The sequence below is a fragment of the Chiloscyllium plagiosum genome, unplaced genomic scaffold (genome assembly GCF_037043375.1).
Source record: "Chiloscyllium plagiosum isolate Xiang-an unplaced genomic scaffold, Cpla_swu_hap1 HiC_scaffold_25, whole genome shotgun sequence".
NCBI classification, from domain to species: Eukaryota; Metazoa; Chordata; class Chondrichthyes; order Orectolobiformes; family Hemiscylliidae; genus Chiloscyllium; species Chiloscyllium plagiosum.
In genome coordinates this window covers 10,857,371-10,884,780 of record NW_028270163.1, presented here as the reverse complement: position 1 = coordinate 10,884,780, position 27,410 = coordinate 10,857,371, and the positions used below count along the sequence as shown (strand labels likewise).

Genomic DNA, 27,410 nt, shown 5'->3' with positions numbered 1-27,410 from the left:
AAGAAAGGTGCATTTAAACAACAAAGCTTGCAGTAAAATTTACTTTGCTGTTTAAATGGGACTTCAGTATCCTTCATTCACAGCATGTCACAGATTGACTGCCAAGAACAGGAAGAGAGAACTTCTTGCCTAAATATAGGTGTTATGACTACCATGAAGGCATTTGATCACCTCTATATATAGTTTTAAACCATTTATGCTGATGAAAGGCCGTATAGCAGACTCTGATATCAACTGTCAGTGGCTTTGGTGATTCATTTCCAAGGGCATTTTCCCATTTCTTTTGAAAATTGTGCAGGTATGAAATCAGAGTTTCATCAAATAGACTACTGATGTCTCTATATATGGGACTGAAGCAATTCTTTTTTTGAGTCAACCCATTGCCAGAATGTAAGGATCTATTGTCAACAAAGGCATTTCCAGCCAAGAGAGACTATGAATTATGTATAGCTTAAGCATAACCACTCCACAAGCATGGGGTAAGGTGAGGAGGCAGGGCCTCCATGAACTACCACAGTGGGGATCCAGGAATCGAACCCTATTTTGTCAGCTTTATTCTGCACTTCGCTCCAATCATCTAACTGACCCCAGTTCCAGAATTAAAGCTTGTTCACTGCTGTAATAATCTTTCTAACATTGACACTGTTCATTTAATATAAGTCTTTAAAGTGTGACACAGTACATTTAAAAAGAAGCTGCTCTGTTTATTTGCAAAAGTCACTAGAGGACAAGATAGCCGAGTGTTCCACATACTGCCCTTTTATTTCTAGACTTGCGTTTGAATCTTGCTTAGATTGAATTAATTAAAATTTGAACTAACTTATTCATTTCACACACAAAAATAAGAAATCAATTGCTGAAGACACTGTAAAGGCTATAAATCCTGACAAAATTGCATCAATAGTACTGAAGACTTGAGCTCCAGAACTAGCCATGCAACTAAGCCAAGCTGTTCCAGCAAAGCTACAACATTGGTAACTACCCTGCACCGTGGGAAATTGTCCAGGTATGTCATGTCTCCAAATCCAACCTAACAAAGTATTGTCTTGCCTTGATAAGTTGATAATGCAATAAAGTGACAGTCACACAACAATAACCTGCCCACTTACATTCAGTTAAGATTCCTCCAGGGTCATGCAGCTTCTGACCTCATTACATCCTTGGTCCAAGCATGTAAAGGAGAACTGAACTCAGCAGCTAAGGTGAAAGTTACTGCTGTTGACATTGCAGCACATTTGATTAAATGTGGCATCAAGACACCTGAATCAAACTGGAGCCAGTAGGAATTAGATGGAAAACTCTCCACTCTTAGTCATAGCTAACACAAAGAAAGATTGCTGTGGCAGTAGGTCAATCATCCCAGGACTTTGTTTCAGGAGTTCCTCAGGGTTCTGTCCTCGACCCAGCCATCTTCAACTGCTTCACTAGTGTTCTTCATTATAACGTCAGAAGTAGGATGTTCACTACGTTAAAAAATCACACAACACCAGGTTATAGTCCAATAGGTTTAACTGGAAGCACTAGCATTCGGAGCGACGCTCCTTCATCAGGTGGTTGTGTCCAACAGGTTTAATTGGAAGCACTAGCTTTCAGAGCGCAGCTCCTCCACAATTGTGGAGACACAATTGTGTACTCCACAACCACCTGATGAAGGAGCAGCGCTCCGAAAGCTAGTGCTTCCAATTACACCTGTTGGACTATAACCTGGTGTTGTGATTTTTAACTCTGGATATAACTTGACTGATAATTGGCAAGTAACATTCGTATCACACAAATGTCAGTCATTGGCCATCTCCAACAAAACAGAATCTAATTATCTCTCTTAACTCTTCAGAGGCATTAACATTCCTGAATTCCTCATGATTCTGGATGTTATCGCTGATCTGAAACTAAACTCGATTAAACAAGAGCGAGGAATCCTGCAGCATCTCTAATAGAATAACAAGCTTCAATCAAGTTAAAAATGCATACTTCTACAATCATTGTTAAAAATCACACAACACCAGGTTATAGTCCAACAGGTTTAATTGGAAGCACACTAGCTTTCAGAGCGACGCTCCTTCATCAGGTGATTGTGGAGGGCTCGATCCTAACACAGAATTTATAGCAAAAATTTACAGTGTGATGTAACTGAAATTATACATTGAAAAATTGATTGTCTGTTAAGCCTTTCATCTGTTAGAATACAGTGATAGTTTCACTTCTTTCATGTGTAAATCACAAAACCTTTTTTTAAAGTTGCATTCTCGGGTTAGCTGTTAACAATGGTGATAGCTCGACAATATGTTGAAGGTATTAGCCCCCTGTGTTCTCTGTCTATGCCATGATGTCAAGATTGATTCTAATCTAAAAAGTGAGATAACAGAGTTCTACATGAATGCATGCAGTTTCTGAGCAAAGTACAATGTAACTCTGCAAGTACAAATTCACCCCACAAAATATGTGTGCATGTGGATCTTTGTCTGTCCGTGTGTGTGTGTGTGTGTGTGTGTGTGTGTGTGTGTGTGTGTGTGTGTGTGTGTGTGTGTGTGTGTGTGTGTGTGTGTGTGTGTGGTGCAATGGTGATCACCTGTAATGTGACATGAACCCAAGGTCCCGGTTGAAGCCCTCCCTATGGGTACCGAACTTAGCTATCAGCCTCTGCTTGGCCACTTTTCTCTGCTGCCTGTCCCGAAGTCCACCTTGGAGGATGGTCACCCGAAGGTCTGAGGCTAAATGTCCTGGACCACTGAAGTGTTCCCCAACTGGGAGGGAACCCTCCTGTCTGTTGATTGTTGTGTGGTGCCCATTCATCCTTTGTCATAGCCTTTGCTCGGTTTCCCCAATGTACCATGCCTCCGGGCATCCTTGCCTGCAACGTATAAGATAGACAACGTTGGCTGAGTCACATGAGTACCTGCCATGTACAAGGTGGGAGGTTCTCACATAGGCTCCCATTGCCCGACACGAGGGGACGTCCCGGTGTGTTGGCTTTGTGTACCTTTGGAAGGCAGTAGAAGTCGCCTACACGAGAAGTATGTGGGATGAGGGCACAGAGGGTACTCTGAAGGACTGGATCCAAAGTTCTGATCAGTGTGTTTAATTCTCAGGTGTGTTCTTTGGTCGGATCAGCTGGTAGTTGCCTGTAGTGTTCCTGGTTGTTCAGTTGTCGGTACACTTCCTTGCAGTAATCTGTTCTATTCTGAATGACAATGGCTTCTCCTTTATCTGCTGGTTTGATGACAATGTTGTGATTGGTTTTGAGAGCCTGGATGGCATTGCGTTGCGAACGGGTGATGTTTTGCTCTACCTTGTGGGTACGGCTGGTGAATCTGGCATTTATATATTTCCTGACAGTTTGAGCATACATGTCAAGCCCAGGGTAGCGGCCCTCCGGTGGGGTCCAAGTTGACACCTTCTTTGGTTGCTCCTCTACAGATCCATGTGATGACTGTTCCAGTTCGTCAGTGGGCTCAGTGGGATCACTGCCGGCACCTTGAAAGAATTCCCGGAGTCTCATTCGTCTGATGGAATCCTCTGTGTCTGCTGCCAGAACCAACAGGTCCATTTGGTGGTGGGGCAGAAGTTGAGACCCCTACTCAGGACTTCAATCTCTTCCGGTCGAAGGGTGTGGTCCGATAAGTTGACAATAGACTTCCCCGCAATGATAATGTTGTCTACTGTGGTTCCAGGGCGGGCTTTGCTATTACTGGTGAGAATGCCAAGTTTCTCCAGTTTTTTGTTCTTGGCGTGCATGTACATGGTGTAGTTTTGTCACCTTGTCTGTTTGGCAATGTCACATAATTGTACTGATGTACCCTGTGTGCAGGCTGTGAGTGTGGACTCCATCTGAATTTCAAGGTTGTGGCGCCTGCTGTAGAGTTGGTGCATGAGATGATTGAGGAGTTTACGAGCGGTGTGTTGGCAAAGTCTCTGCGTAGTCTGTGTTGTAGGTCGACCTAAGTGGGTTCGTGATCCGTAATCCTTTCGGGATCTTTCCTGCTTGCCTGCATTCCTGTAGAAACTTGATGTCTGTGTCGATATGTGCAATCTTCTTGGAGATCCTCTCCACTTTAAGCCAGCGGTTAGTGGTGTCGATAGTGGTCATGATTTGGAGATGCCGGTGTTGGACTGGGGTGTACAAAGTTAAAAATCACACAACACCAGGTTATAGTCCAACAGGTTTAATTGGAAGCACACTAGCTTTCGGAGCAACGCTACACACACACACATACACTTTCTCACACTCATAACCCCCACCCCAGATAGACAGACAGACAAAGACCCACATGCACACATATATTTTGTGGGGTGAATTTGTACTTGCAGAGTTACATTGTACTTTGCTCAAAAACTGCATGCATTCATGTAGAACTCTGTTATCTCACTTTTTAGATTAGAATCAATCTAAACATCATGGCATAGACAGAGAACACAGGGGGCCAACACCTTCAACATATTGTCTAGCTATCACCATTGTTAACAGCTAACCCGAGAATGCAACTTTAAAAAAAGGTTTTGTGATTTACACATGAAAGAAGTGAAACTATCACTGTATTCTAACAGATGAAAGCCTTAACAGACAATCAATTTTTCAATGTATAATTTCAGTTACATCACACTGTAAATTTTTGCTATAAATTCTGTGTTAGGATCGAGCCCTCCACTATCACCTGATGAAGGAGCGTCGCTCTGAAAGCTAGTGTGCTTCCAATTAAACCTGTTGGACTATAACCTGGTGTTGTGTGATTTTTAACTTTGTACACCCCAGTTCAACACCAGCATCTCCAAATCATGTCTACAATCATTACCATCCTTCTACATGGCGGAAGTACAGAACATTTTATTGTGGTCATATTTAATTGTTTCCCTTCTGAACCCAAGTCACATGTGACTGGCAAAGCAAAACTGGAGGCTTGTGAAATCAGTGAGTCTGCTGAGACCATTAGCATTGAAGCCATTCCGACTCTAGTTTCGTCAAACTTTACTGCTTGGCCTTTGAGCATTATGTGGACCAAATACAGAAAGATAAATCTAATGGGGAGGTTCACACATTCTAACAGTACTTATTAGATTTTTCTCCCTATATAAAAGCAAATTTAATTGTTTTGATATCCATATGTGAAATTTTAATTCCCAAAATTAAAGATTAATGAACATAGCTTCTCTGAAGATATTTCACTTATTTGTGCATGAGTTGTCTTGTGGAAGAACAGCTGGGACATTTCAGTTAGTCAATTCCAATTGGAATATTCAGTTTTGTGATATTCAGTTAGTCAATTCCAATTGGAAGTTGGTTGTATGTAGTGACACATTTATCCCCAGCTCGAATTAAAGGAATCGTCCGACTGAGTTTAAGGAAAAAATATCCACTGTTTGACTCTGTCCAGCTGCAAATTGTATCCCATATCCAACTCCTTGACTGAGACAGTGATGTCAATGGACATTCTCATAGTGTTAAATTAAAATTCTGTTAAATCAAAAATCTGTTACAAACACTCTTTGTCCTGAAATGTCCCAGCTGTTCTTCCACAAGACAACTCATGCACAAATAAGTGAAATATCTTCAGAGAAGCTATGTTCATTAATCTTTCCAAGGTTATAGAACGAATTTGGGAGTGATTCTTGTTAAATGCCATTACTGATTAGGTAGAAAGCTAATTAAATGAGGTAATGCTAGGAAAATGATGATTTGCATAGTTGGCATGAGAGCAAAACAGTTTAAAAGATGCATCAGGAGATTGAAATCGCAGCATTTCATGATGTTTGATTAGTTGTGAACTCCCCATATCATTACTATAGCATGACAAATGGAGCCAATTCAGCCAATTGAGACCATGGCAGTATCGACAATATACTCACAAGCTATTTCCAGAAGTGTATACTTAATGATTGTGTGTATAATTATTATCAAGAATAGTCATCACTGTAGGTGTAATACATCACCATACAGTACAATACTTCTGTGAGATGATGTTTCTCAAATGAGGATAATCAAATCCAAGTATTATACCCAACTAAGCCAATTTGATGGACTGTTTATGACTCGTAATCTCAAACTACAACCAAGACTTCAAAGCACTAGCAAATAATATACAGTTACCTGTATCACACTGAGACTTGTTGAGTAGAGGACAAAATGAATAATTATATATACATGATTTTAGATTTATATAGTACTAAAATTAACTGTTTATTATATATTTTTTATCAGGCTTCTGGATTGCATTTAAGTTCAAAAAGTGACCTTATGCTTAAGAAGTTTGAAGACCACTGTTTTAACATTGTTAACTTCAATGGAAGTAAGATTCAACAGGTTTTGTTGCTCTATAGTCATTACTTATTTACAGGCACACACAGCACCCAAGGTCCCAAAGAACAGCAAATGATCTATTGATCAGTTAATCCATTCTTAATATCACATACTGCCCTCGGCTCCTTTATACTATCCAAAGAGGTAGACAGCTTAACAGCCCTGCTTCAATCTTGTGCAGAACTGGCTGCCCAGATAATGTGCACAGGTTCTAGAGAAAACTACAAGGAGATAAACCGTAGAGATATGACAATCTGAAGGGTAAATTGTTTTGGACAAAATACTTTTCTCTTAAGGTTTGATAAGTACATGTGTTCATGCAAGTGAAGGAGATGTTATAATGTGAACATTTTCACCTTTTATGTATTTTTCTTCAGATTCCACCACCAGAGAACTGCCAAATCTTCTTAGGGCAAAGAAACAAATTGAATGAATTGCAGGTATAAATCAATTTGGAAGGTGTGACATGGTAATGCTAATGAGGGACACAGAGGCTACTCAGTCTACGCCACCGATGATGTCATCGACATACTGGAGAAACAGTTTTGGGGAGGAACCCAAGTAGGATTGGAACATCCACAATTCTTAGTCTTATACTGGTCAGATCACACCTAGTATCTAAGGAAAGGCATACTGAAATTCAGTGAAGGTTCACTAGATTGATCCTAGGTTTGGAAATATGTTTTAAGGAGTCTATACTCATCAGAGTTTAGAACAATGAGAGGTGACCTTATTGAAACACACAAATCTCTTAGAGGACTTAACAGGGTAGATATAGAGAGATTGTTTCCTGTTATGGGAGAGTGTAGAACTAAGAGGGCATAATCTCATAATAATGGATCACCTAAAACAGCAGTGAGGAGGAATTTCTTTTCTCAAAGGGTATATTCATGGAATTCTTTATTACAAAGGTTTGTTGAAGTTAGACCATTAAGAATATTTGAGGCTAAGATCACAGATTTTTAATCAGTAAGGGAGTCAAGGGTTATGGGGAAAATGCAGGAAAGTGGAGTTGAGGCTTCTCAGATCAGCCATGGTCTCATTGAATGGCAGAGCAGACTCTATGGGCTGAATGTTTATGATCTGTTTATGATCTGTGAACTATGCATACCAGATTATAATGTCTATAGGACAAATCAGGAAAATGGTAAAGGGAGGAGGTGTTAATTGTTTAAGGTTGAAATCACTTCAATAATAAAAGGGTAGAAGTAGTAAACAGATAATGGAGATATTATGGTAGAATTAGAAAATAAGAGAAATTAAGGAGTTGTGCCTAGAAACTCAAGTAGCTGCTGCCAAGTGGCAGTTAGCATCAATGTAGAGATTAGACAAGCATGTAGCAAAAGACCAAGTGGCTTAAGTGGGATTTTTTACATTAATATGAATTAAGACATAAACTAACATGTCAGACAAGTGTAGATTTCTTGAGCATGTCAAAATCAGTTTCTAGCAACAATATGTCCTTAAACCAACAGTGGGCAATGCCATGTTAGATTTAGTCATCAGCAATGAGCCAGGTTTAATCAACAATCTAAAAAGCATTAATATTTACCTAATAGCAACCATAGTATAGTTGAGCTCAATGTAGTGTTTGAAAGGGGGAAACAAGAAATATTTGCAACAAATTGGAGACTGTACTCTGTGGATGGCAAAAAAAGTAAAATGACAGAAGATCATTGGGAGGTACTCAATATGGTACAGACTACTTCATTTTCCTAAAGGACAAGAGGTCAGTTTTAGCAAATATTACCTGTGGCTCAGTGGGTATCCCTGATTCAGAAGGTTATAGGTTCAAATCCCAGTCTTGAATATGCAAACCAAGATTATAATTGGAGCACATTACTAGAAGAGAGTTGTCATTTTGGGTGAGATATTTAAAACCATGACCTTGTCGACTCTCTAATGATTACATTACTTCACTGAGGAGCTGGGGGACTATCCGTGGTGTTCTGGCTGATATTTACCCTTCAATCAATATCATAAGAGGAAAGAAATTTAGATTATTCAGAACTTTCTCTTTAGATTTGAAAATGGTGCTGCTATTCCACTCTTTAAGGATGGAGTGTTTGCTGCCAAATAAAGATGGCCACTAGTGCCGACATGATGGTAGCAATAATGTCACAACACCAAGATAGGGCTTTGTGGCCACATCCTGTCCAGCTCACTGACTATTGCTCCTTCCTTCCATGAGTGGTGAGTGAGATTCTCCCACACTTATCATCTGTCCTATCCCTAACAGAATAATTTACAAGTTGATATTCGATTTGGGGGTTGGTCAAATTATTGACATATCTCAATATGTTAGGTTGATATTATCATTGTGCCACAAGACTGCCTCTGCTAGAAAGATTACTTGTATGGATCTTGGATGGGGACAACATTAGACTTAACTCTGCCACTATCCATCATGATGCCAGTTAACATTCCCTGCTTAACGTTCCAAAAGCAGGAGTGATTACTTGAGTGAGTTACCAGGACATACTGGCAAAACTCAGCATTTTCAAGACAACTGGAACACAAAGTGTACAACCAAGATACACTGAAGAGAATACGCGGATGAAAAAGCCTAAGGTTGTGTTAGTATAATTACCCAATCCATCCTTGATTTCAATCCCCCCTAGTTTTTTTAATCTTCTCCAGCCCTACAACTTAAAAGATCCTTGCACTCTTCCTGAATTGGCCTGCTGTACCTCCCTGACTTTAATAGCTCCATCTTTGGCAGCCATGCCTTCAGTTGTTTAGGCATTCCGTCACTGAAGCTTTCTACTCTTCAATCTGGCCACCTCTCCCTGCTTACCCAAGACCAATCTTGAAACCAGCCTCTTTAACCAAGCTAGGAGAAAGTGAGGACTGCAGATGCTGGAGACCAGAATTGAAAAGTGTGGTGCTTGAAAAGCGCAGCAGGCCAGGCAGCATCCGAGGAGCAGGAGAATCGACGTTTCGGGCATAAGCCCTTCTTCAGGAATGGCTCTTTAACCAAGCTGTAAGATACTTGTCCTGATGTCGCCTCATGTGGCTGAATGTCAAATGTTTTGTCTGTGTTACATTTGTGAAGCATGTATGGGAATATTTAATTGTACTAAAGCTGCTTTACCATTGCAAGTTATTATATGTGGTAGACTTAGAATAAAACAGCTAAACTAAAAGCACATTCTGTTCAAAGAAGAAACAAAGAACAATTGATTGCTCACCTTTCCCAAGTCCTGAAATAGCATCAGTTATCACAATCACTTTGTTCCGCACAGCTGATTTGGACATCAGTTGCATTATTCGTTTGTAAACGTAAGCAATGCCTGCAATCCCAGCCACCAATAATGGGAGAATCAATAAAGCCAGAGCACCCATCTCTCTGCTACTAGTGAAATTAGAGCCAGAAGAAAAATCATAATTAATACAAAGAACAAGAGTCAGTATGATATAAACACAGTCATCAAAACACAGTCATCAAAACTATGAAAGCATTGTATTATTAAAATAATCGAAACTACAATGAATTATGATATGTTTTTGCTCATGGGATGCAGGAACTGTTGGTAAAGCAGCCTTTATTGCCCATTTCTAGTCAGAAACACAACCAATTTTCACATAGCCACCTCCCTCAAACAGAGCTGTAAGACTAATACCGAGCGATAACAGCCTGAAATCTGAGGGAAGATTGAACAACATATAGATCCTTAAAAGGTGACTTTATGGTTTCATAATTAAACAACAGAATGACCCAATTCATAAGACTATCACTCCATGCCACACTTCACTCAAGTAAGCACAAAAAGCACAAAAGACATCTAGAGTGGCCCTGTTTCAAGAAAAGGACATGTAGCAGAAAAAAATATTGATTATAAATCAGGACTCTATCTCAATAAACTTTGTTAAGAAGCACCTTGAGTTGTGTTCATACTCAGTTTGAGTATGGGTCTTCAGCCATATTGCACTAATATAGCAAAAATCAGAAACTTGCTATTGAACTAAGAAAAGAAATGAGCAACCACAAGTTTTGTCAGTTACACAAAAGGGAGATAGTGGAGAAATGGAAAGGTGTGTGGATGTAATTCCAGAACACAGTCAGCTGAATGTACAAGCAGCAATGCTGGGGTAAAGGAGATAGCAGATGGTCAAAAGGTTAATGTTAAAGGAACGTAAATTCTTGGAAGGTTGATGGACTGGTAATATTACAAAGATAGATCGGGCAAGACCATGGAGGGATTAAAACATTAGAATGAAAAATCTGAAGTCAAAGCACTGAACTGGCAGCCAAGATAGGAAAGGAGCAGAGAGGTGATTGACCTTGGTATATTTTTGGATGCTATCAAGGGTGAAAAAGAGGAAGCCAGCCAAGAAATTATTAGACAGTTCCGTCTGCAGATGGTTTTGTGGCAAGGTACAATGGAGATGGAATTAGGTGGTCTTAGTTTTATGAGCCATATACGTAACTTCAACACTTCCTGAGGACCAAGGATGACATATTTCCACTCCAACTGAAGGTTTCTGGGATGGTTGACAAGTCTAATATACAATCTGCAGATTCTGCCACATGGGGGAAGGTGATACTTGAAGATTTGAATTATTTGGAGGTTATTATGGACTCTCCAGTGCCTTGATCATGTCTTTGCATGTTCCTTCAGATGTTTTCTGATTACTCCCCAAAAAACCTTCACTATTTTGATTGGACAGAACAAAGGACTCTCATGAACAAGCGAGAATGTTTGACCTCTTCAGGGATACTTTGAGGCCAACCTTAAATTGTTTTTGCTGACCTATCAGGAGTCACCTGCCATGATTGAATTCCAAGAAGAACAGTTTCAGGATTCTCGTGTCAAACATTCGAATGATGTGTCTCATTAAACAGAAATGGTTTTACATGATAAATATCTGATGCTTAGCATTTGCGATTGAGAAGGAAGCTGGTGTTGTACCACTTTTCTTGGGATTTGGAAGACTCCACCAGTGGGACTTCTCCAGTGCTCAGTGCATGGACTGTTAGCACACTGGTTGTTTCCTGGATTCATTATCCCGTAATATATATATTAAATAAGGCAGTTGGCCTGAAAGAGTTAACTCAGAAGCTTTGGAATAGCTCTGTCCGCTGAATATAAGTAACTATAAATTTCTCAGAAAAGGCATTTGGTTCTGAGCTAGTCAGCTTTACAGTCTATAGCCATGTTCAGGGTACTATATCTTGGGGGATAACAATATTTCTAACTAAGGTAGTTAATTAGACTTAACCTAATGTAATTTGTTGTATTGCTATTATGCGACAAACTATTTCTTGTTACTCAAATATATGACTCTTCTGTTGAAAACTTATGAGTGGCCACTAAACTCTGAAATTCTCTCTCTAGATGTTTCCAACTCTCTACTTTCTTTATTTAAGATGATTCTTAGAACATACTCCTCAGCCAATCCTTTTCCCATTTGCACCAGTGCGTTCTTATATAGCAGAGTTTCAATCTTCACTTAATAATGAAATAAGAGCAGCAAAAGCTGGAAAACCCTCAGCAGGTCAGGCAGTAACTGCAACAAACGTTAATGTTTCAGGCTGTGACCTTTCATCAGAACTGGGAAAATGTTGAGATGTAATAGTTTTTGAACAAGCAGTGGATAAGACAAGGACACAAACAAGATTCATGACAGAGTGAAAGACAAGGATAGATTGAATGACAGAAAAGTTAGTTCTCTGGGGCCAAAGGAATAGAAATGGGGCAAGAAAAGTAAAGAGACAAACGTTATATCTACAACAGGTACACTGCTGACTAAAACAAGAAATGAAATAAGCAAAGGAAACAAAATGGGAACATCTCCATTCTGTCCACTGACTTGATCCCAAGCTTCTAGGGAATGATCCCACGATAATGTAGACTATTTAAGTAATTGAGTATTGAGAAATTAAGAAAAACAATCTCCACCTATTGTTAAGAGATTTGGTTGAATTTCTTTAAAACAAAAGGTTCTTAATAGTGGAGAGGAATCCCCATCCTGTTGGCAAGATGGACTGAACGACAAATGGGCAAGCGGGTGACCTCTAATGGGTACCAGCTTGAATTAAAGAAAATAAACAATGGCAGCTTCCCAACATTAATGATTAAATAAACAATGGCAGCTTCCCAACGTAAGTGATTATTCTTACATCCAAGGGTCAAGGAAGAAAGGACAGAGATGTCAATCAAAACCTTAGGAATTCTGACATGATTCTTGATCCAGGCAAGTGATTGAGTTTCAGTCATATTAAATGGAATTTGAATAGATGTCTTCTTAAGTAAAATAGTTAACGTAGAAATATTTAGAGGAGGAACAGTAAATTTTGTCTTAAGAAGCAATCTCCTGTTTAAAACACATTTATAGACATGTGAATAGAAGGAGTTATAATTACAGATACAAGATAGAGGGCTAGTGTTTACCAGATCTTTCAAAGTCAGGTGGGACAGAAGCTGCTCATAACTCGCTGGCTAAAGAATTCTAACATAAGGTGTAACCATATAACTTTAAATACAACTATCCCTATATTAGAACTGATATTATGAATTTTATAGCAATTAGTAGGAATTATAATCTTTTTGTATCTCCTGTGATTAAGATAGTAGAATATATGAGTAACAGAATTTAATAAGAATAGCAATGAATACAATGAATAACAGAATTTGAACAGTCCTTAGAGATAAGCAATTCTGGCAAATGTCTGAGAAAGCGTAGAACCATTAACATTGGAACAATAATCAATGGGGTACATTGTAAGATCCCAAGGCCTGATGATAGTGATATCTAGTAAACATCACAAGATCGTGGAGAATCTAAGGTCAACGTTGTTCATCATTGATCATGTATTCACAGGATTGGATGTGTACGTCCAAGGAGAAGTAGCAAGCACTGATGTCAATGTTGCATGTAACCATTGTAACACAAATATCCTGTACTTTAGTGGGAAAAATAGAGTGTCACTGACCTCCAATCTGAGCCATAATTAAGAGGGTAACTGGGCCATATATGAAATTCAGAGTGGTTTCTAGTCTCTCCCACATGTGGTAAAAGAGCTCTGAATAAAGGTCACTTGTACTGATGAACATAGAACTGGAGACTCCGCTTTGATATCTCTCCCCAACAACATTCAACAAGATACATCACAACAAGGAAGCAAATGTACTTCAACCAAATTTGCAGATGACACAAAAATAGGTGGAAAGACAAGTTGCAAGACAGGTACAAACAGTTTACAGAGAAATATTGACAGGTTAAGTAAGAGGACAAAATGTTGGCAAATGGAGTATAACGTGGGAAAATGTGAAGTTGTTTACTTTGGAAGGGAGAACAGAAGAATATAGTATAATGTAAATGAAGAAAAACTGCAGAAAGATGTAACACAATGGTATTTGGGGGGTGTACTCAACAAAAAAAGTATCCCCCAAAACACAGAACACTAGCACACTAAGTCAGCAGGTAATCAGGAAAGCGAATGGAATGTTAGCCCTTACTTTACGGGGGTTGGAGTATATGAGTAGGAAAATTTAACTGTAACTGTACAAAGTGCTGGTGAGACCACATCTGAAGTACTGTGAGCAGCTTTGATCCTCTTAATTAAGAAAGTATATTATTTCATTGGAGGCAGTTCAGACAAGGTTCACTGGAATGAACCCTGGTATGAAGGGAATTTTCTTATGAGCAAAGGTTAAACATCTTGGGACTTTACCCACATGGTAAATGCTGAGAGGGATGTTCCCCCTCATGGGAGAGTCTAGGACCAGAAGGCATAGTCTCAGAATTAAAGGGTACCAATTTAAGATGGAGATGAGGAGGAATTTCTTCTCCCAGAGGGTTGTGAGTCTTTGGAACCTCTTGCCACAGAGAGCTGTGGGGTACAGACCTTGCGTATATTTAAGGCTGAGATAGGTAGGTTCTTGATCAGTAAGGGAATCAAGGGTTATGGGGTAAGGGCAGGAAAATGGACATTAGAAGTGTCATCGGATCAGCCAAGATCCTATTGAATGACAAGTAGGCTTGTTTGGTCTATTCCTGTTCCTATTTCTTATGGACTTACAGGATCAAGGGATGTCTTGTTGCAATGGTACAGGATTTTGGTGAGATCACACTGACTACTGTGTGTAATTTTGGTCTCCTCTTTTGAGAAAGGATATTCTGGCTATAAAAGGAGGTTTATCAGACTGACACCTGAGATGGCAGGACTAACATATGTAAGACAGTCTGGATCAGTTCAGATTACATACACTAGAATGGAGAATAATGAGGGGGGAATCTCATAGAAACCTATAAAACTCTAACAGGGCTAGACATGATAAACACAGGAAGGATGCTCCTGATGACTGGAAAGTTCACAACCAGGAATCATGGTCTAAGAACAAGGCTAAACCAATTAGGACACAGGGGAGCAGAAATTTCTTTACCCAGACAGTGGTGAGCCTGTGGAATTCTCTGCCATAGAAAAGCAGTTGAGGGCAAAACATTTAATGTTTTCAAAGAGACAGATATAGTTGTTAGGGCTGTTGGGCTCAAAGAAAATGGGGAGAATGTGAGAACAGATACTAATTGGATGATCAGTCACAACCATATTGAATGGTGCAGCAGGCTCAAAGGGCTGAATGGCCTACTACTGCTCCTGTTTCCTATGTTTCCATGCTGCCTGACCCGCTGTGATTTCCAGCAATTTTTTGTTTCCAGTGCCCATTCCAATGACTGCAGTAATTTGCTCTGATATCCTATGTTTCTATGTTTCTTTGTTTTTCTTGCCCGATTCCAATTCCCTTTGGCCCAAAAAGATCTTTCCATCATTCAATCTCCTGTCTTCCACTGGTCACCTACAGGAAGAAGATATAATCCCTGATGCCTCTGAGGGCTCACAAGCTGACTGGAAAATTCAATGACTACTCACTGTTTGTGGGTGAGGAGCCCTTTAGCAACAAATCTCACCTTTAGGAGAAAGACCCAGAAGCATGAAGGTGCCAGCAAAACAACATAACCTTTTGCACGTACCTGCCTTAATACCCTCCCCCATAATGGGGCAGACACTCAGCTCTGGAGTGCTACCAACAGAACCAAACACATATTGTACAATACACTTTATTCCTCAAAGTAAAACTGTTAACAATTCTCTAGGGTCTTAGATCCAATTTTTTTTTGGTGGGGGGGAATGTGATAACCAATAAATTTGCCTCAGATAGGCAGGGAATCATTTCAAAGCCAGTATTAATAAAGACATGGAAAATTAATCTGTTTGCATCAACAAGAGAAATTTTAACGCAAGCATTTTGCATTGGCATACAACTGTAAAAGCTTGTTCAGAAAGATTACACCTGTGGCACCAGTACCACACTTTAGTCAAAACAATATTGCTTCAATGAAGGTTAATTGAGAACTAAATACTTGCACAGATTGTAGAGTTATGTTCTATCACATCAATAAGGAGAATTTTTTTGTATGATGAACTGTTTTCAATTAAAAAGGAATAAGGATGTGTATTTAAACAGCACATCATCCAAATGCCAAGAGCCTGAGCAGTAACCGTTGCAAGTAGGCACATATACAGCCAGTCAGTTTACATACATCAAGAATCACAAGCAAAATTTTTAATTAATCTATTTCATTTATGTTGGTTGGGAGTGGAATATTAATATTAATACCATAACACTCCTTTGCTTTTCCTTCATTAATTGTGCAGGATTAAGAATTTTAACAAAATGGGATCGTAGTTTCAGGTCCAAAGGACAGTACATCCAACTAATAGAACTCATTAAAATAAAACAAAGAACTGCAACTGCTCAAGATCTAAAATAAAAATAGAAGTTACTGGAGAAACTGAACAGGCCTGGCAGCATCTGAGGACAGAAAGTAGAATTAACATTTTGGATACAGTGACTCTTCTTCAGAACTCTGCTTTCTCTGCGCAGATGTTGCCAGATCTGCTGAGTTTCTCCAGAAATTGCCATCTTTTCTGATTTATTCCTTCAAAAGAGGTTCAAAATAGACAACTGAACTTCTGAGTGAGATTTGAACCCAAAACTGAGTGTTTTCAAGACAAGAACAATATCAAATGAATTAAACTGAAATTTCAAAATGAGGATGAGGCAACCTCAGCTACCCTATCAATGCCACAAATCCCTTCACACTATACAAAGCAGAGCAGAAGTATCTCCCAACTTTCCAGCTAACACTGACCCCTAAATTAATACAACGAAAACAAATTTATCTGGTTGTTCATCTCATTGCAGACACTTGCTCACAACTGAACTGCCTCTTTTTCCCTACAATGCAACATTTCAAAAACACTTAATTCAATGAAAATGCTATTGAACATCTTGAGATTGAGAAAAGAGCTACATAAATGCCATGGATTTACAATTTTGTTAAATACAATTCCTTCCTTCTGTTCTGCCTCACTGATAAAAACAGGTTCGTTGCAATATAAGGTTGATACATAAATTTTAAATAATTAATCCCTCTGATCTCTATAAAATCGTTGACAATGTTTCTCAAACTGTAGACAAAGGGGTTTTGTTTTAGAAAGTAGTAAAACAGATTCTAATAGTCTGACTCTTAAATTGAAACTAATTTATGTATGATCATAATAAAGACTCAAAGTACAAAGTCGTGGTTTAAATCTACCTTGAATTTAAAATTTAACTTACAGTTAAAGCTGATCACAGTATAAAAAGTTGATAATAGGGCCTTGTATATTGTTCCAGAATAAGCTGATATTTCCAAATGGATGTTAGAAACTGTTGTCTGTCGACATTTAAAGTTTCACACTTCTCACCTCTTGGTGAGCTGTGCACCAGAGGAGTTCTCTGAAAGTGTTTTAATAGCTAAAAGCTGAGCCAGTAATTTCACTGGAGTAAGTTGAACCCTCTCCCAAATACCAGCCTTAGTTGCTCCCTCTCTGAATGTCATGTGACCCATCTAATGTCATTCTAATAATATACAAGCCAGAAACAGCTACATGTAACTCATAAGCATGTCAGCCTTTGTACAGTATCTCATGTGTTTTGACCCCACAGCTATTTACTGTTCAGGTTGACACCCCTTCGAACAGTCTCAAAGTTAAAGCATCAATAAAATGCCTGCAATGACCCAATTCTTCAGCAATTGAACTGTAGACATTCCCGTGACAAGGAATTATAGAATTACAGGATGGTAAAGCACAGAACAAAATAATTCCTCTCATTGTACCTGCATCAGCTCTTGGGGAGAACTATCCAATTAATCACACAACCACACTCTTCTAAAACCTTGACATTTTTTTTCTCTTCTCATACCTGTCTAGTTCTCTTTTTAATGTTACCATTGACTCAACTTCCACTGCTCTTTCAATCAGTGCATTTCAGAATGCAGCAAATCACTAAGCATTAGTGAGTATTCTATGTTCTTCCCTGCAGTGAGTCGGAAGAAGGGTGGGCACTTAATCAGGCTGGAAGATGGTGAATCAGAATTGAGTCCATGATGAGAAGATCTATACAATATTTCTACAGTGGAAACACTTGGCGCCCCTAAGTACGCAATTAATGTCCATTTAAGGGCCTCATCCTGCTACCCCAGTATTAAATCAGCCTCAGGCAAGCTTGTCAGTACACAAGGAGCTGAAAGAGGAGATCTGTGTGTGTTGCTTATGGTCTTCCAGGCAAGCAGACTCTGACTAATCAATTAATCATGCACACTTGTCTCGTGCATTATGCAAAATTTATTCCCTTTATGTTGTGTGATGACGCTGCAGCTTTAAGAAGTTATTTTGTCCTGGTTCCTTTGAAGAAAGATTGAATGAGAGGCGCCAAACTGGCTACGGAGAACCACCTTGGCTCTTTTATAATGCAGCCTGAATGGGTGTGGCCAGCTCTCACAGATTAGGATATCGGGTTTTGGTATTTCAGTAACATCAGAAGCTGTTTGAGGTCTTAACAGAGTTGGAAGCTTCAGTGAATGTCTTCTGGCTGCTACTCTCTCAGAATTTTTTCTTGATTTTTTTTCCCTCCTAGATTGGAGAACTGCATGTGAGAAGCTGTGTCTGATTTTCTTTTTTTTTTACTGAGGGACGTGTTTATGGGATATTACTACTCTGGAACAGTTAATTAGTAATAGTTACTGTGCCTATTATTTGGTTAAGCTTTCCAAAAGAGTTAAGTTATTCTAAATTCCTCTTTCTTTGGTTGTATTTTAACTGCAATGTTTAAATAAATTGTGTTTTGCTTAACTTCAAGTAGTTTGACTAGTCGCATTGCATCTAGAACAGACACTTTACATTTGCCTTTAAAATAAGAAAATGTTTGCGTCTAGGCTACCTTCTGAAAATATTTTGAGGGGTCTGATCTGGTCTATAACAGTCAGTATTTCTTATAAATGTCCAAAAGAGTGCAAGGTGAAAAGCTTCATCAAAAAGGAACCTGTGTTCGATTCCCGCATCAGGTGACTGTGTGTGGAGTTTGCACATTCTCCCTGTGTCTGCATGGGTTTCCTCCGGTGATCTGGTTTCCTCCCACAATCCAAAAATGTGCTGATCAGGTGAAGTGGCCATGCTAAATTGCCCGTAGTGTTAGGTACATTAGTCAGGGACAAATATAGGGTAGAGGAATGGGTCTGGGTGAGTTACTTTTCAGAGGGTCGGTGTGGACATGTTGGGCTGAAGAACCTGTTTTCATACTGTAAGGAATCTAACCTAATCAAAATTTCTCTTTTAAACTTAAACCCAGGTTCTATACTACCAAAGGTACAGATAGTAATTGTTATACAACCACCTGTATGAAGTGATCTCAAAGAACCAGTTCAGCTCCTTCTTAAAGATAAAGCAGAATGTCACACCAATATGCCAGGAGGCAATGCATTCTAACGACTCAACTGTCTGTGGAGGTAAAACAAATATCTGGCCTTTTCCTGCTCTCACCAATGAAGATAAGCAATAGGACTAGGAGCTGGCCATCTGGCCATCAAACCTGCTGGCTAATATATGAATAACATTGTTGAACTTTTAAAACCAATCTCACCTTCCACCATATTTCTATATCACTTTATTTCCTTATGGTCTCTTTTGGTCAGAGGATAAAAAACACTCTTAATGAATAAATTTCTCTCCATCTCAATATTAAACAGGTGGTGGTTTATCCTGACATGGTGACCACAGGACCATAGGACTCAGGATCAGGACTAAGCCATTCAGTCTATCTGGCGTGCTCCGCCATTCAATAAGATCATGGCTGATCATGCTCAACCTCACTTTCCTGTCTGGCCCAGGGGTCCGAGTCATACAGCATGGATACAGACCCTTCGGTCCAACCAGTTCACACTGACTGTGATCCCAAATTAAACTAGTCCCACCTGTCTGCACATGGCTCATATCCCACCAAATCTTTCATATTCATGAACTCATCCAAATGTATTTTAAATGTTGTAACTATACCTACATCCACCACTTTCTCTAGCAGTTCATTCCACATGCTGTCTAAAATACGTTGCCCCTCATATCCTTTTCAAATGTTTCTCCTCTCACCTTAAATATATGATCCCTAGTATTGAATTCCCCCATTCTAGGGAAAAGACCCTAGTCATCCACCTTATCTATGCCCCTCATGATTTTAAAAAGCTCTATAAAGTCACCCCTCAACCTCCTATGATCTAGTGAAAGAAGTCCCAGCCTTTCCAATCTATTTTTATATTGCAAATTCTCCATTCCCTGCAACATCCTGGTTAATACTTTCTGAAATCCTCTGCAGTTTAATATCCTTCCTATAATAGGGCAACCAGAACTGCATATATTAGTTCAGAAGAGGCTTCACCAACATCCTGTACAACCTCAACATGACATCCCAACTCCTGTACCTAAAGGTCATAACAATGAATTCCTTCTTAACAAACCTGTCTACCTGTGGCTCAAATTTCAAGGAAGTATCACATTCCGAGATAACTTAAGGTTTTATCAGCATAAAAAACAAAGTGACATCTCAGCTTAGACAATGCTTTAAAGGTTTGAGGTTAGGGTCTGTCTGTATCCCAACTTTGAGGCAGACCGGTTCTATTTCCAAAGTAGGAATATATAAAACGTCACACTGGCTGACTGCCTACAAATTGGGTGCTTTTTGAACAAAATAAAATGTATCTGCAAATACAAATTCACCCCATAAACTTATACGTGTGTGTGTGTGAGGGACAGAGTGTGTGTGTGTGGGGGGGGGGAGGTGGAGACTATGGGAATATGCACATGTGCATGCTTTATAGTGTGTGCGCAAGTGTAACTGAGTATGTGCTTGTGAAAGGGGTATGTGTGTGTGTGTGTGAGAGAGAGAGAGAGAGAGAGAGAAAACACACACAATCATACTCACACAGACTCTCTCTCATACACATGCTTTCTCTCTCTCTCACACACACACACCCATATCCACACTCAGACTCATGCGCAAACCCTCTCACAGGCATATACTACATCACACTCATGCGCACACTCTATCAAGCACACACACACACACGCACTCTCTCTCTCTCTCTCTCTCACACACACGCACGCACACACACACATGTCTATGGGGCAAATTTGCATTTGCAGATTTGTATTTACAAATACATTCTATTTTGTTCAAAAAGCAAACAATCTGTTGGCAGTCACTCAATGTGGTATTATTTAATTCCTACTTTGGAAACAGAATGAGTCTGACTCAAGTTTGGGATACAGACAGACTCCATCCTCATACCTTTAATGCATTGTCTGAGATGTCACTTTTTTTTTGTAAAACCTTAAGTGACTTGAAAGAAGTCCTATGATTTACATATTAATCAATCGAAACCTGCAACCCCATTCTAAGTGATTAAAGAGTTAATAGGAATCGAGGTTTGCTCAGTACATCGCATCAGTTGTATGACATTTTGATCTTTTATCATAAATTCTGTGTCCTATGATCCTGCCCTACTAGCTACCTGATTAAGGAGCAGCACTGTGAAAGTTTGTACTTTCAAATAAACCTGTTGGATTATAACCTGATGTGTGTGATTTTTAACTAACTCCACCTTAAAAAGGGAGACTTCTTATTTTAAACCATGTTCCCTAGTTCTAATATTTCCTCCTAGAGGCAATACTGGCCTGCTTTCCACTTTATCAAGTGCATTCAAGAACTTATATGTTAAAACATGATCTCTACTCATTCTACTAAACTCCCATAAATACAGGCCAACCTGTCCAACCTTTCTTCATCTCAGGAATAAGTCAAGTAAACCTTTTCTGAACTGCTTCTAAAACAATGATATCATTTTCAAACAAACATTGAGAGTGCTGTAGAAACTCATTTTGAAATGAAGAGACTAACACAAATACATAGTAGAGTAGCGCCTCGACATACGAACGACCCCGTTCACGAAGAAATCGGTTTACAAACAGGATTGTACGTAAAATTTTGCTTCAACGTACGCACGAAATTCAAGTACGAACGAAGGTACAAACGCAAAAAGCCCGTGTGCGACCACGTGGTTTCATTGTTCTGCTTTGCTACGCACTTGTTGAACGCAAAAGCTCTCGGGCCCCACATGATCTCATTCAGTTCGTCTTTGGCGCGTGCGTTATGAACAGCGTTCGTTGCTACGTCCAAGCATTCTTACACTATCTGAACAATGGCAAAAATTGATTCAGTTCGTGAACTTTTCGGTTGGCAAACCGGGTCCCGGAATGGATTAAGTTCGTAAGTCGAGGCGCTACTGTACTTCTGATGCAATCTCACTATGACCACATATAGTTAAATTATAACTTCCCGATTCTCATATTAAATTCCCCTTGAAATAAATGTTAACATTCCATACTTGCTGTATCTGCTTACTAACCTGTCATTATTAATGTACCAACACGCCCAGATTCTCTGAACTTCACAATTCCCCAACCTCTCTCTATTCCTCCCACCATTCAAATAGATTTCTTTCATTCTTCCTGCCAATTTCACGCTTTCCCACATAAGATCCACCTGCCTTCATTTTACTCACTCACTCAGCCTAATTTTGCAACTCTCACCCCAGTCAAAGAAAACAAACATCTCACCATCCACTCTGTCAAGTCCTTCAAGAATTTTAAACATTACCTGATTCTTCAAAGGTTCAAAGAATTGAACTAACAAGAAACTTTTTCTTTTCCTTGTAGGCATCAAGGTACATAAGATGCAATAACTTAGAGGTTCCCACGGCCCTCCGGAACCTTCTTCCCCTCCTCTTCACTCTGACTCTGTCCCCTCTCCCAACCCCACCTCTTGTCGTATATTCACTATCCCTCCTGACCTTCTGCTCTCCAATGCTGAACATTCTGTACTCAGCAAAGGTCTCAGTTTTATCCCTCTGCATCCCCACCTTAATGAATTTCAGGCATGACATAACATTGAACTCTTCTAACACCTTTGCCACTGTGCCATTTCTTTGGACAAGAGTCCTCTCACCATCTCACAGACCCCTTTTTGCCCAGATCCCACATGTCCCCTCCACCTGGTCCTCTCCCTTTTCACCTTGTACCTGCACTTGATCCATTCAATCAGAACTGTCGATGTGACATTGGTCGCCTCAATTCTTCTGTCCCCCGCTCCCCCACCCCTTACCTGTGCCAACCTATCCTCCCAGGAACTGACTGCACTCTGTGCTCTCAGATCCAACCCTGTGTTATTAAGCCTGTAAAGGAGGTGCTGCTGTAGTCTGGCGGACTGACCTCTACATTGCACAAGCTTAGCGCCAGGTCTCAGATACCTCCTTCTATCTCCTTTGGACCATGACCTTACGATGGAATATCAGGCCATTGTGTCAACCACAACCAACCTCATTTCATCTGGTGATCTCCCTCCCCCAAAAGCCTCCAAGCTGATAGTCCTCCAACCCTGCATAGCTCGCTTCTAGCTCCTTCCCAAAAGTCACTAACAGGACTCCACAGACAGACCCATTGTTTTCGTCTGTTCCTGCCCCACAGAACACATCTCTTTCTACTTTGACTCAGTCTTTTCTCTCCTGATCCAATCCCTTCCCATTTACTTCCACAATTCCTCATATGCTTTACACCAGTTTTAGAATTTCCAGTTTGTGGGCTCCAGCTGCTTTCTATCACGGACATGCAATCCCTTTACACATCCATCCCCTACCAGTATGGGTTTGGGCTTTCTGCTTCTTCCTGGAATAAAGACCTGAACCAATCCCATCCAAAATGGATCCTCTGCTTCGCTGAGCTCATCCTCACCCTCAACAACTTCTCTTTTAACTCTTCTCATTTTTTACAGGGCAGAGAGGTGGCCATGGGTATGTGCATGGTACCAGGTATGCCCATCTCTTTGTGGGGTACATGGAACATTCCTTGTTCCAGTGCTATTCCAGCTCCCACCCACAACTCTTTTTCCGGTCTATCGATGTTATCATCAGTGCGGCTTCCCTCTCTCATCCACAATGAGAAAGGTTTATTGAATTCACTTCCAATTTCCACCCCACTCTCACTTTCACCTGGTCAATCTTTGACTCCTCCCTTCCTCGACATCTCTATTTCCATTTCTGGGGATAGACTGGCCACCAATGTCCAATATAGACCCACCAACTCCCAATTACCTATACTACACATCCTTACACCCTGCTTCCTGTAAAGACTATTCTGTTTTTCAAGTTCTTCTGTCTCTAGTGCATTTGTTCCAATTTTGCCAACTTCAACAAGGGAGCTTCCAAAATGTCCACCTTCTTCTTTAACTGAGGATTCCCAACGTTGACTCTCCTGCTCCTCGGATGCTGCTTGACCTGCTGTGCTTTTCCAGCACCAGACCTTTGATTCCCTAACACTGTTGTTGACAGGGCCCTCAGCCAGGTCCGACCCATCTCCCGCACTTCAGCCCTCTTCTTTCCGAAAACAGTGATAAGGTTCCCCTTGTCCTCACCTACCATTCCACCAGCATCCACACCCAAAGGATCATTAGCCACTATTTACACCACCACCTGATGCATTTCCCCTCTCTTCCCTTGTCAGCCTTCCCTTAGGACACCCTGATTCAATTTTCTTTCACAACCAACACCTTCCACACAGCCTCACGCCACCTTCCGCTGCAACCACAGAAGGTGTAACACCTGTCCATTTACTTCCTCCCTCCTCAGTATTCAAGGGCCCAAACATACCTTCCAGGTGAAGCAGTGATTTTCCTGCACTTTACACAAGCTATACTCACACACACACTCTCTCACGTACGCTCACGCACACACTCACATGTACACACTCATTCTGTCCCTCCTACACGCGTGCACACATATACGTCAATGGGGTGAATTTGTATTTGCAGAATTATATTTGCAGATACGTTCTATTTTGCTCAAAAAATGCAGAACCTGCAGGCAGTCAATCCATGTAATACTTTATTAATTCCACTTTGGAAATAGAAACAATCAGACTCAAGGTTGGGATACAGACAGACTCTAACCTCACACCTTTAATGCATTGTCCAAGTTGAAATGTCACGGGGTAGGCAGCATGGTGGTTAGCACTGCTGCCTCACAGCACCAGAGACCCGGGTTCAATTCCCACCTCAGGCAACTGTCTGTGTGGAGTTTGCACATTCTCCCCGTGTCTGCATGGGTTTCCTCTGGGTGCTCCGGTTTCCTCCCACAATCCAAAAATGTGCAGGTTAGGTGATTTGACTATGCTAAATTGCCTGTCGTGTTAGGTGAAGGGATAAATGTAGGGGAATGGATCTGGGTGGGTTGCTCTTCAGAGGGTCGGTGTGGACTTGTTGGGCCAAAGGGCCTGTTTCCACACTGTAAGTAATCTAAATCTAAGACCATTTTTTTATAAAACCTTAAATTATCTTGAGAATGAGACTTAAAAGAACTTTAGGGATTTATGTATTAATGAACTGAAACCTGCAAACCATTCTAAAGGATGAAGGACTTTAAAACAATCTAGGTTTGTTCAATATATCATTTCAACTGCATGACACGGTAATCTTTCGCTATAAATTTTGCTATAAACTCTGCAAGCCAGATTGTTATCCACTCAGTCTGGGGAAATGAATAGCTGCTAATAGGGGCCATTAGCCCTAAAACTGTTTAACTCGATATTAAATCCAGAAGGCTGCAGAATTCTCAAGTGGAAAATGAGGTGCTGTTCTTCTAGCTTGCACTGAGCTTCTGCTCTATTTTCCCACCTTGCTTTGAATCTTCAGGAAATTTGGATATATTACATTCAGTCTCTTTACCTAAGCCATTAATACGAATTATAAATAGCTGAGACCCAGGCACTAATCCTGTCAGTGTGCATGAGAATGTTAATGTAGAGGTCATCCTGACTAAACCTTGCCACTGAAAAGAAACACAGTTATCTATAATATTTAATCTCTCATTCAAGTACCTGAGTCACAGCTGAGTCATTGTTTTGGCTTCTTTATTGTTCTGGTGATGGGGTTGCTGTTGGCCAACCCAGCATTTATTCCTCAGCCCGAAGTGTCAATCACATTGCTGTGGATCTGGACTCATATGTAGGCCACTCTATGGCAGAATTCCTTCTCTAAATGAACTAGATGGGATGTTTTATGACAGTTGACAGCAGTTACATGATTACTGTTCGGCCAGTTTTTTTACCCTTTCTATTAAGTTCAAATTTCACCATCTGCTGTGGTGGGATTTGAACAGATGGCCGTGGAATATTAACTTGGGGGCTTGATTACTAGTCCGGTGACATTACCACTACACAAACATCTCCCTATAATTCTGTAGCTCTGGAATGTCAGAAACAACACTTTTTTTTAGTACTTGAACCAACTTTCTGCAGTTTTGTCCTACAAGTTTTTTTTTAATCTATCCACTTGCTTGTCAATCAGAAAGATTCCCATGTGTTTTATTGACTGTTTTATGTGCCACAGCCTATACACAGCTTCTGTTTGTTTCACAATAAAGGGAAGCAATACAAGAGCTGAGATTTGGTCAACTGAAGAAGGAAACCCCTCCAAAGGATTTAAAGAGCAACTGTACAGCAAAGCAGGGCTTCCGTCTGAAGACAATGTCTCAAATCATAGGGTTGACAGTCCTTGCAAAATAGAGAATCTCACCTGAAACAGCTATCAGGAAATCCTAAGGGTAGAGGTGAGCTGAATATCTATCAGGAAAACGTTTAACTCATCAGTACGATAATGTATGCAGGGTTTGAGGTGCTGATAAATACATTTTCCATCAAAGGCCCTGGACACTCTGTAAAGCCTGAGTTTCAATTTTATCCAGGTCTACACTGTCCAATAGAGTGACTCAACAAGGTGGAAGGCCACAGCTACTAACACCTAACTGTGGAACTCAAAATAATCATGGATCATACCAGGACTTGCTGTTTGTAAGCCCACTTCCTCCTGTCCTTCTATACACAGAGACAATTATTTATTTTGTCTAAGGAAACCATTTTAAAGAGCAGGAAAGACAGAAGGATATGAAAGGCCATTCTGTCACTCAGCCCTGCTCAACCATCCATTGAGATCATGACTAATCTGATTATAACTTCAAAACCACTGACACTCACGTGAAACCCTCATAAACTTTCACCACCCTGCTGAACAACAATCTAGCTACCTCTAATTAAACATATTTGGAGGATAAAATCTTCCCAGACCTTGAACTACGTGGGTTTTAGCAAGAAATTTAGGAAAATCAGGTGAGAGGTCCCACAAAGCCTCTCTCAACATCGAGACAAATATGTCACATTTTTAAACCAAGTCCTGGATGTGAAAATGAGATTCATACTCGTGAGTGGCGAGAGGACTATTGACAGACAATTTATTGTTGATTATCATCCTCATTATTGCTTCATTTCACCTCATTAGCATGTACTCTCCCATTCTCCTATTGACCAGATAGAAATTAGTCAATGAGAATTGACAGGAAAGTCAGAATGGATATCTAGCTATTCCAGCTTGCCACTTGCTCCTTCATCCGGACAGCACCTTGGAGTACTGTGCTTGGTCTCTCATGGCCAGTTTCATCAGTGCAACAGTTTCATCCCCCAAGCTATCAGGCTCCTTAACACAGTATGATCGTATTCTTTCCCATCTGAAATTCTTTGCATGACTTTGAATTGCTGCTAGAAAAATGTCTATTAATTATCATTCTTCTATTACACTGTAACTTGTGTGTTTTGCACTTCTTATGCACTTAATGCCATGTAGTTTGTGCTGTCCAC

At 40.2% G+C, this 27,410-nt stretch overlaps 1 protein-coding gene across 2 annotated transcripts in view; it reads right to left on the bottom strand.

The window, feature by feature from the left end:
- dhrs7cb (dehydrogenase/reductase (SDR family) member 7Cb) overlaps positions 1–17,078 on the bottom strand; it is a 31,885-nt gene extending 14,807 nt beyond the window's left edge. The window contains exons 1-2 of one of the 2 annotated variants that reach the window (XM_043714240.2): positions 16,921–17,078; positions 9,484–9,647 (exon numbers count right to left, since the gene is read on the bottom strand). In XM_043714240.2, the coding sequence (XP_043570175.2) occupies positions 9,484–9,637 (154 nt within the window). In that variant the 5' untranslated portion in view covers positions 9,638–9,647; positions 16,921–17,078. The remainder of the gene's footprint in view (positions 1–9,483; positions 9,648–16,920) is intronic. The other variant, XM_043714241.2, reaches the window with a different exon arrangement.
- Between the last annotated feature and the right edge of the window lie 10,332 nt (positions 17,079–27,410).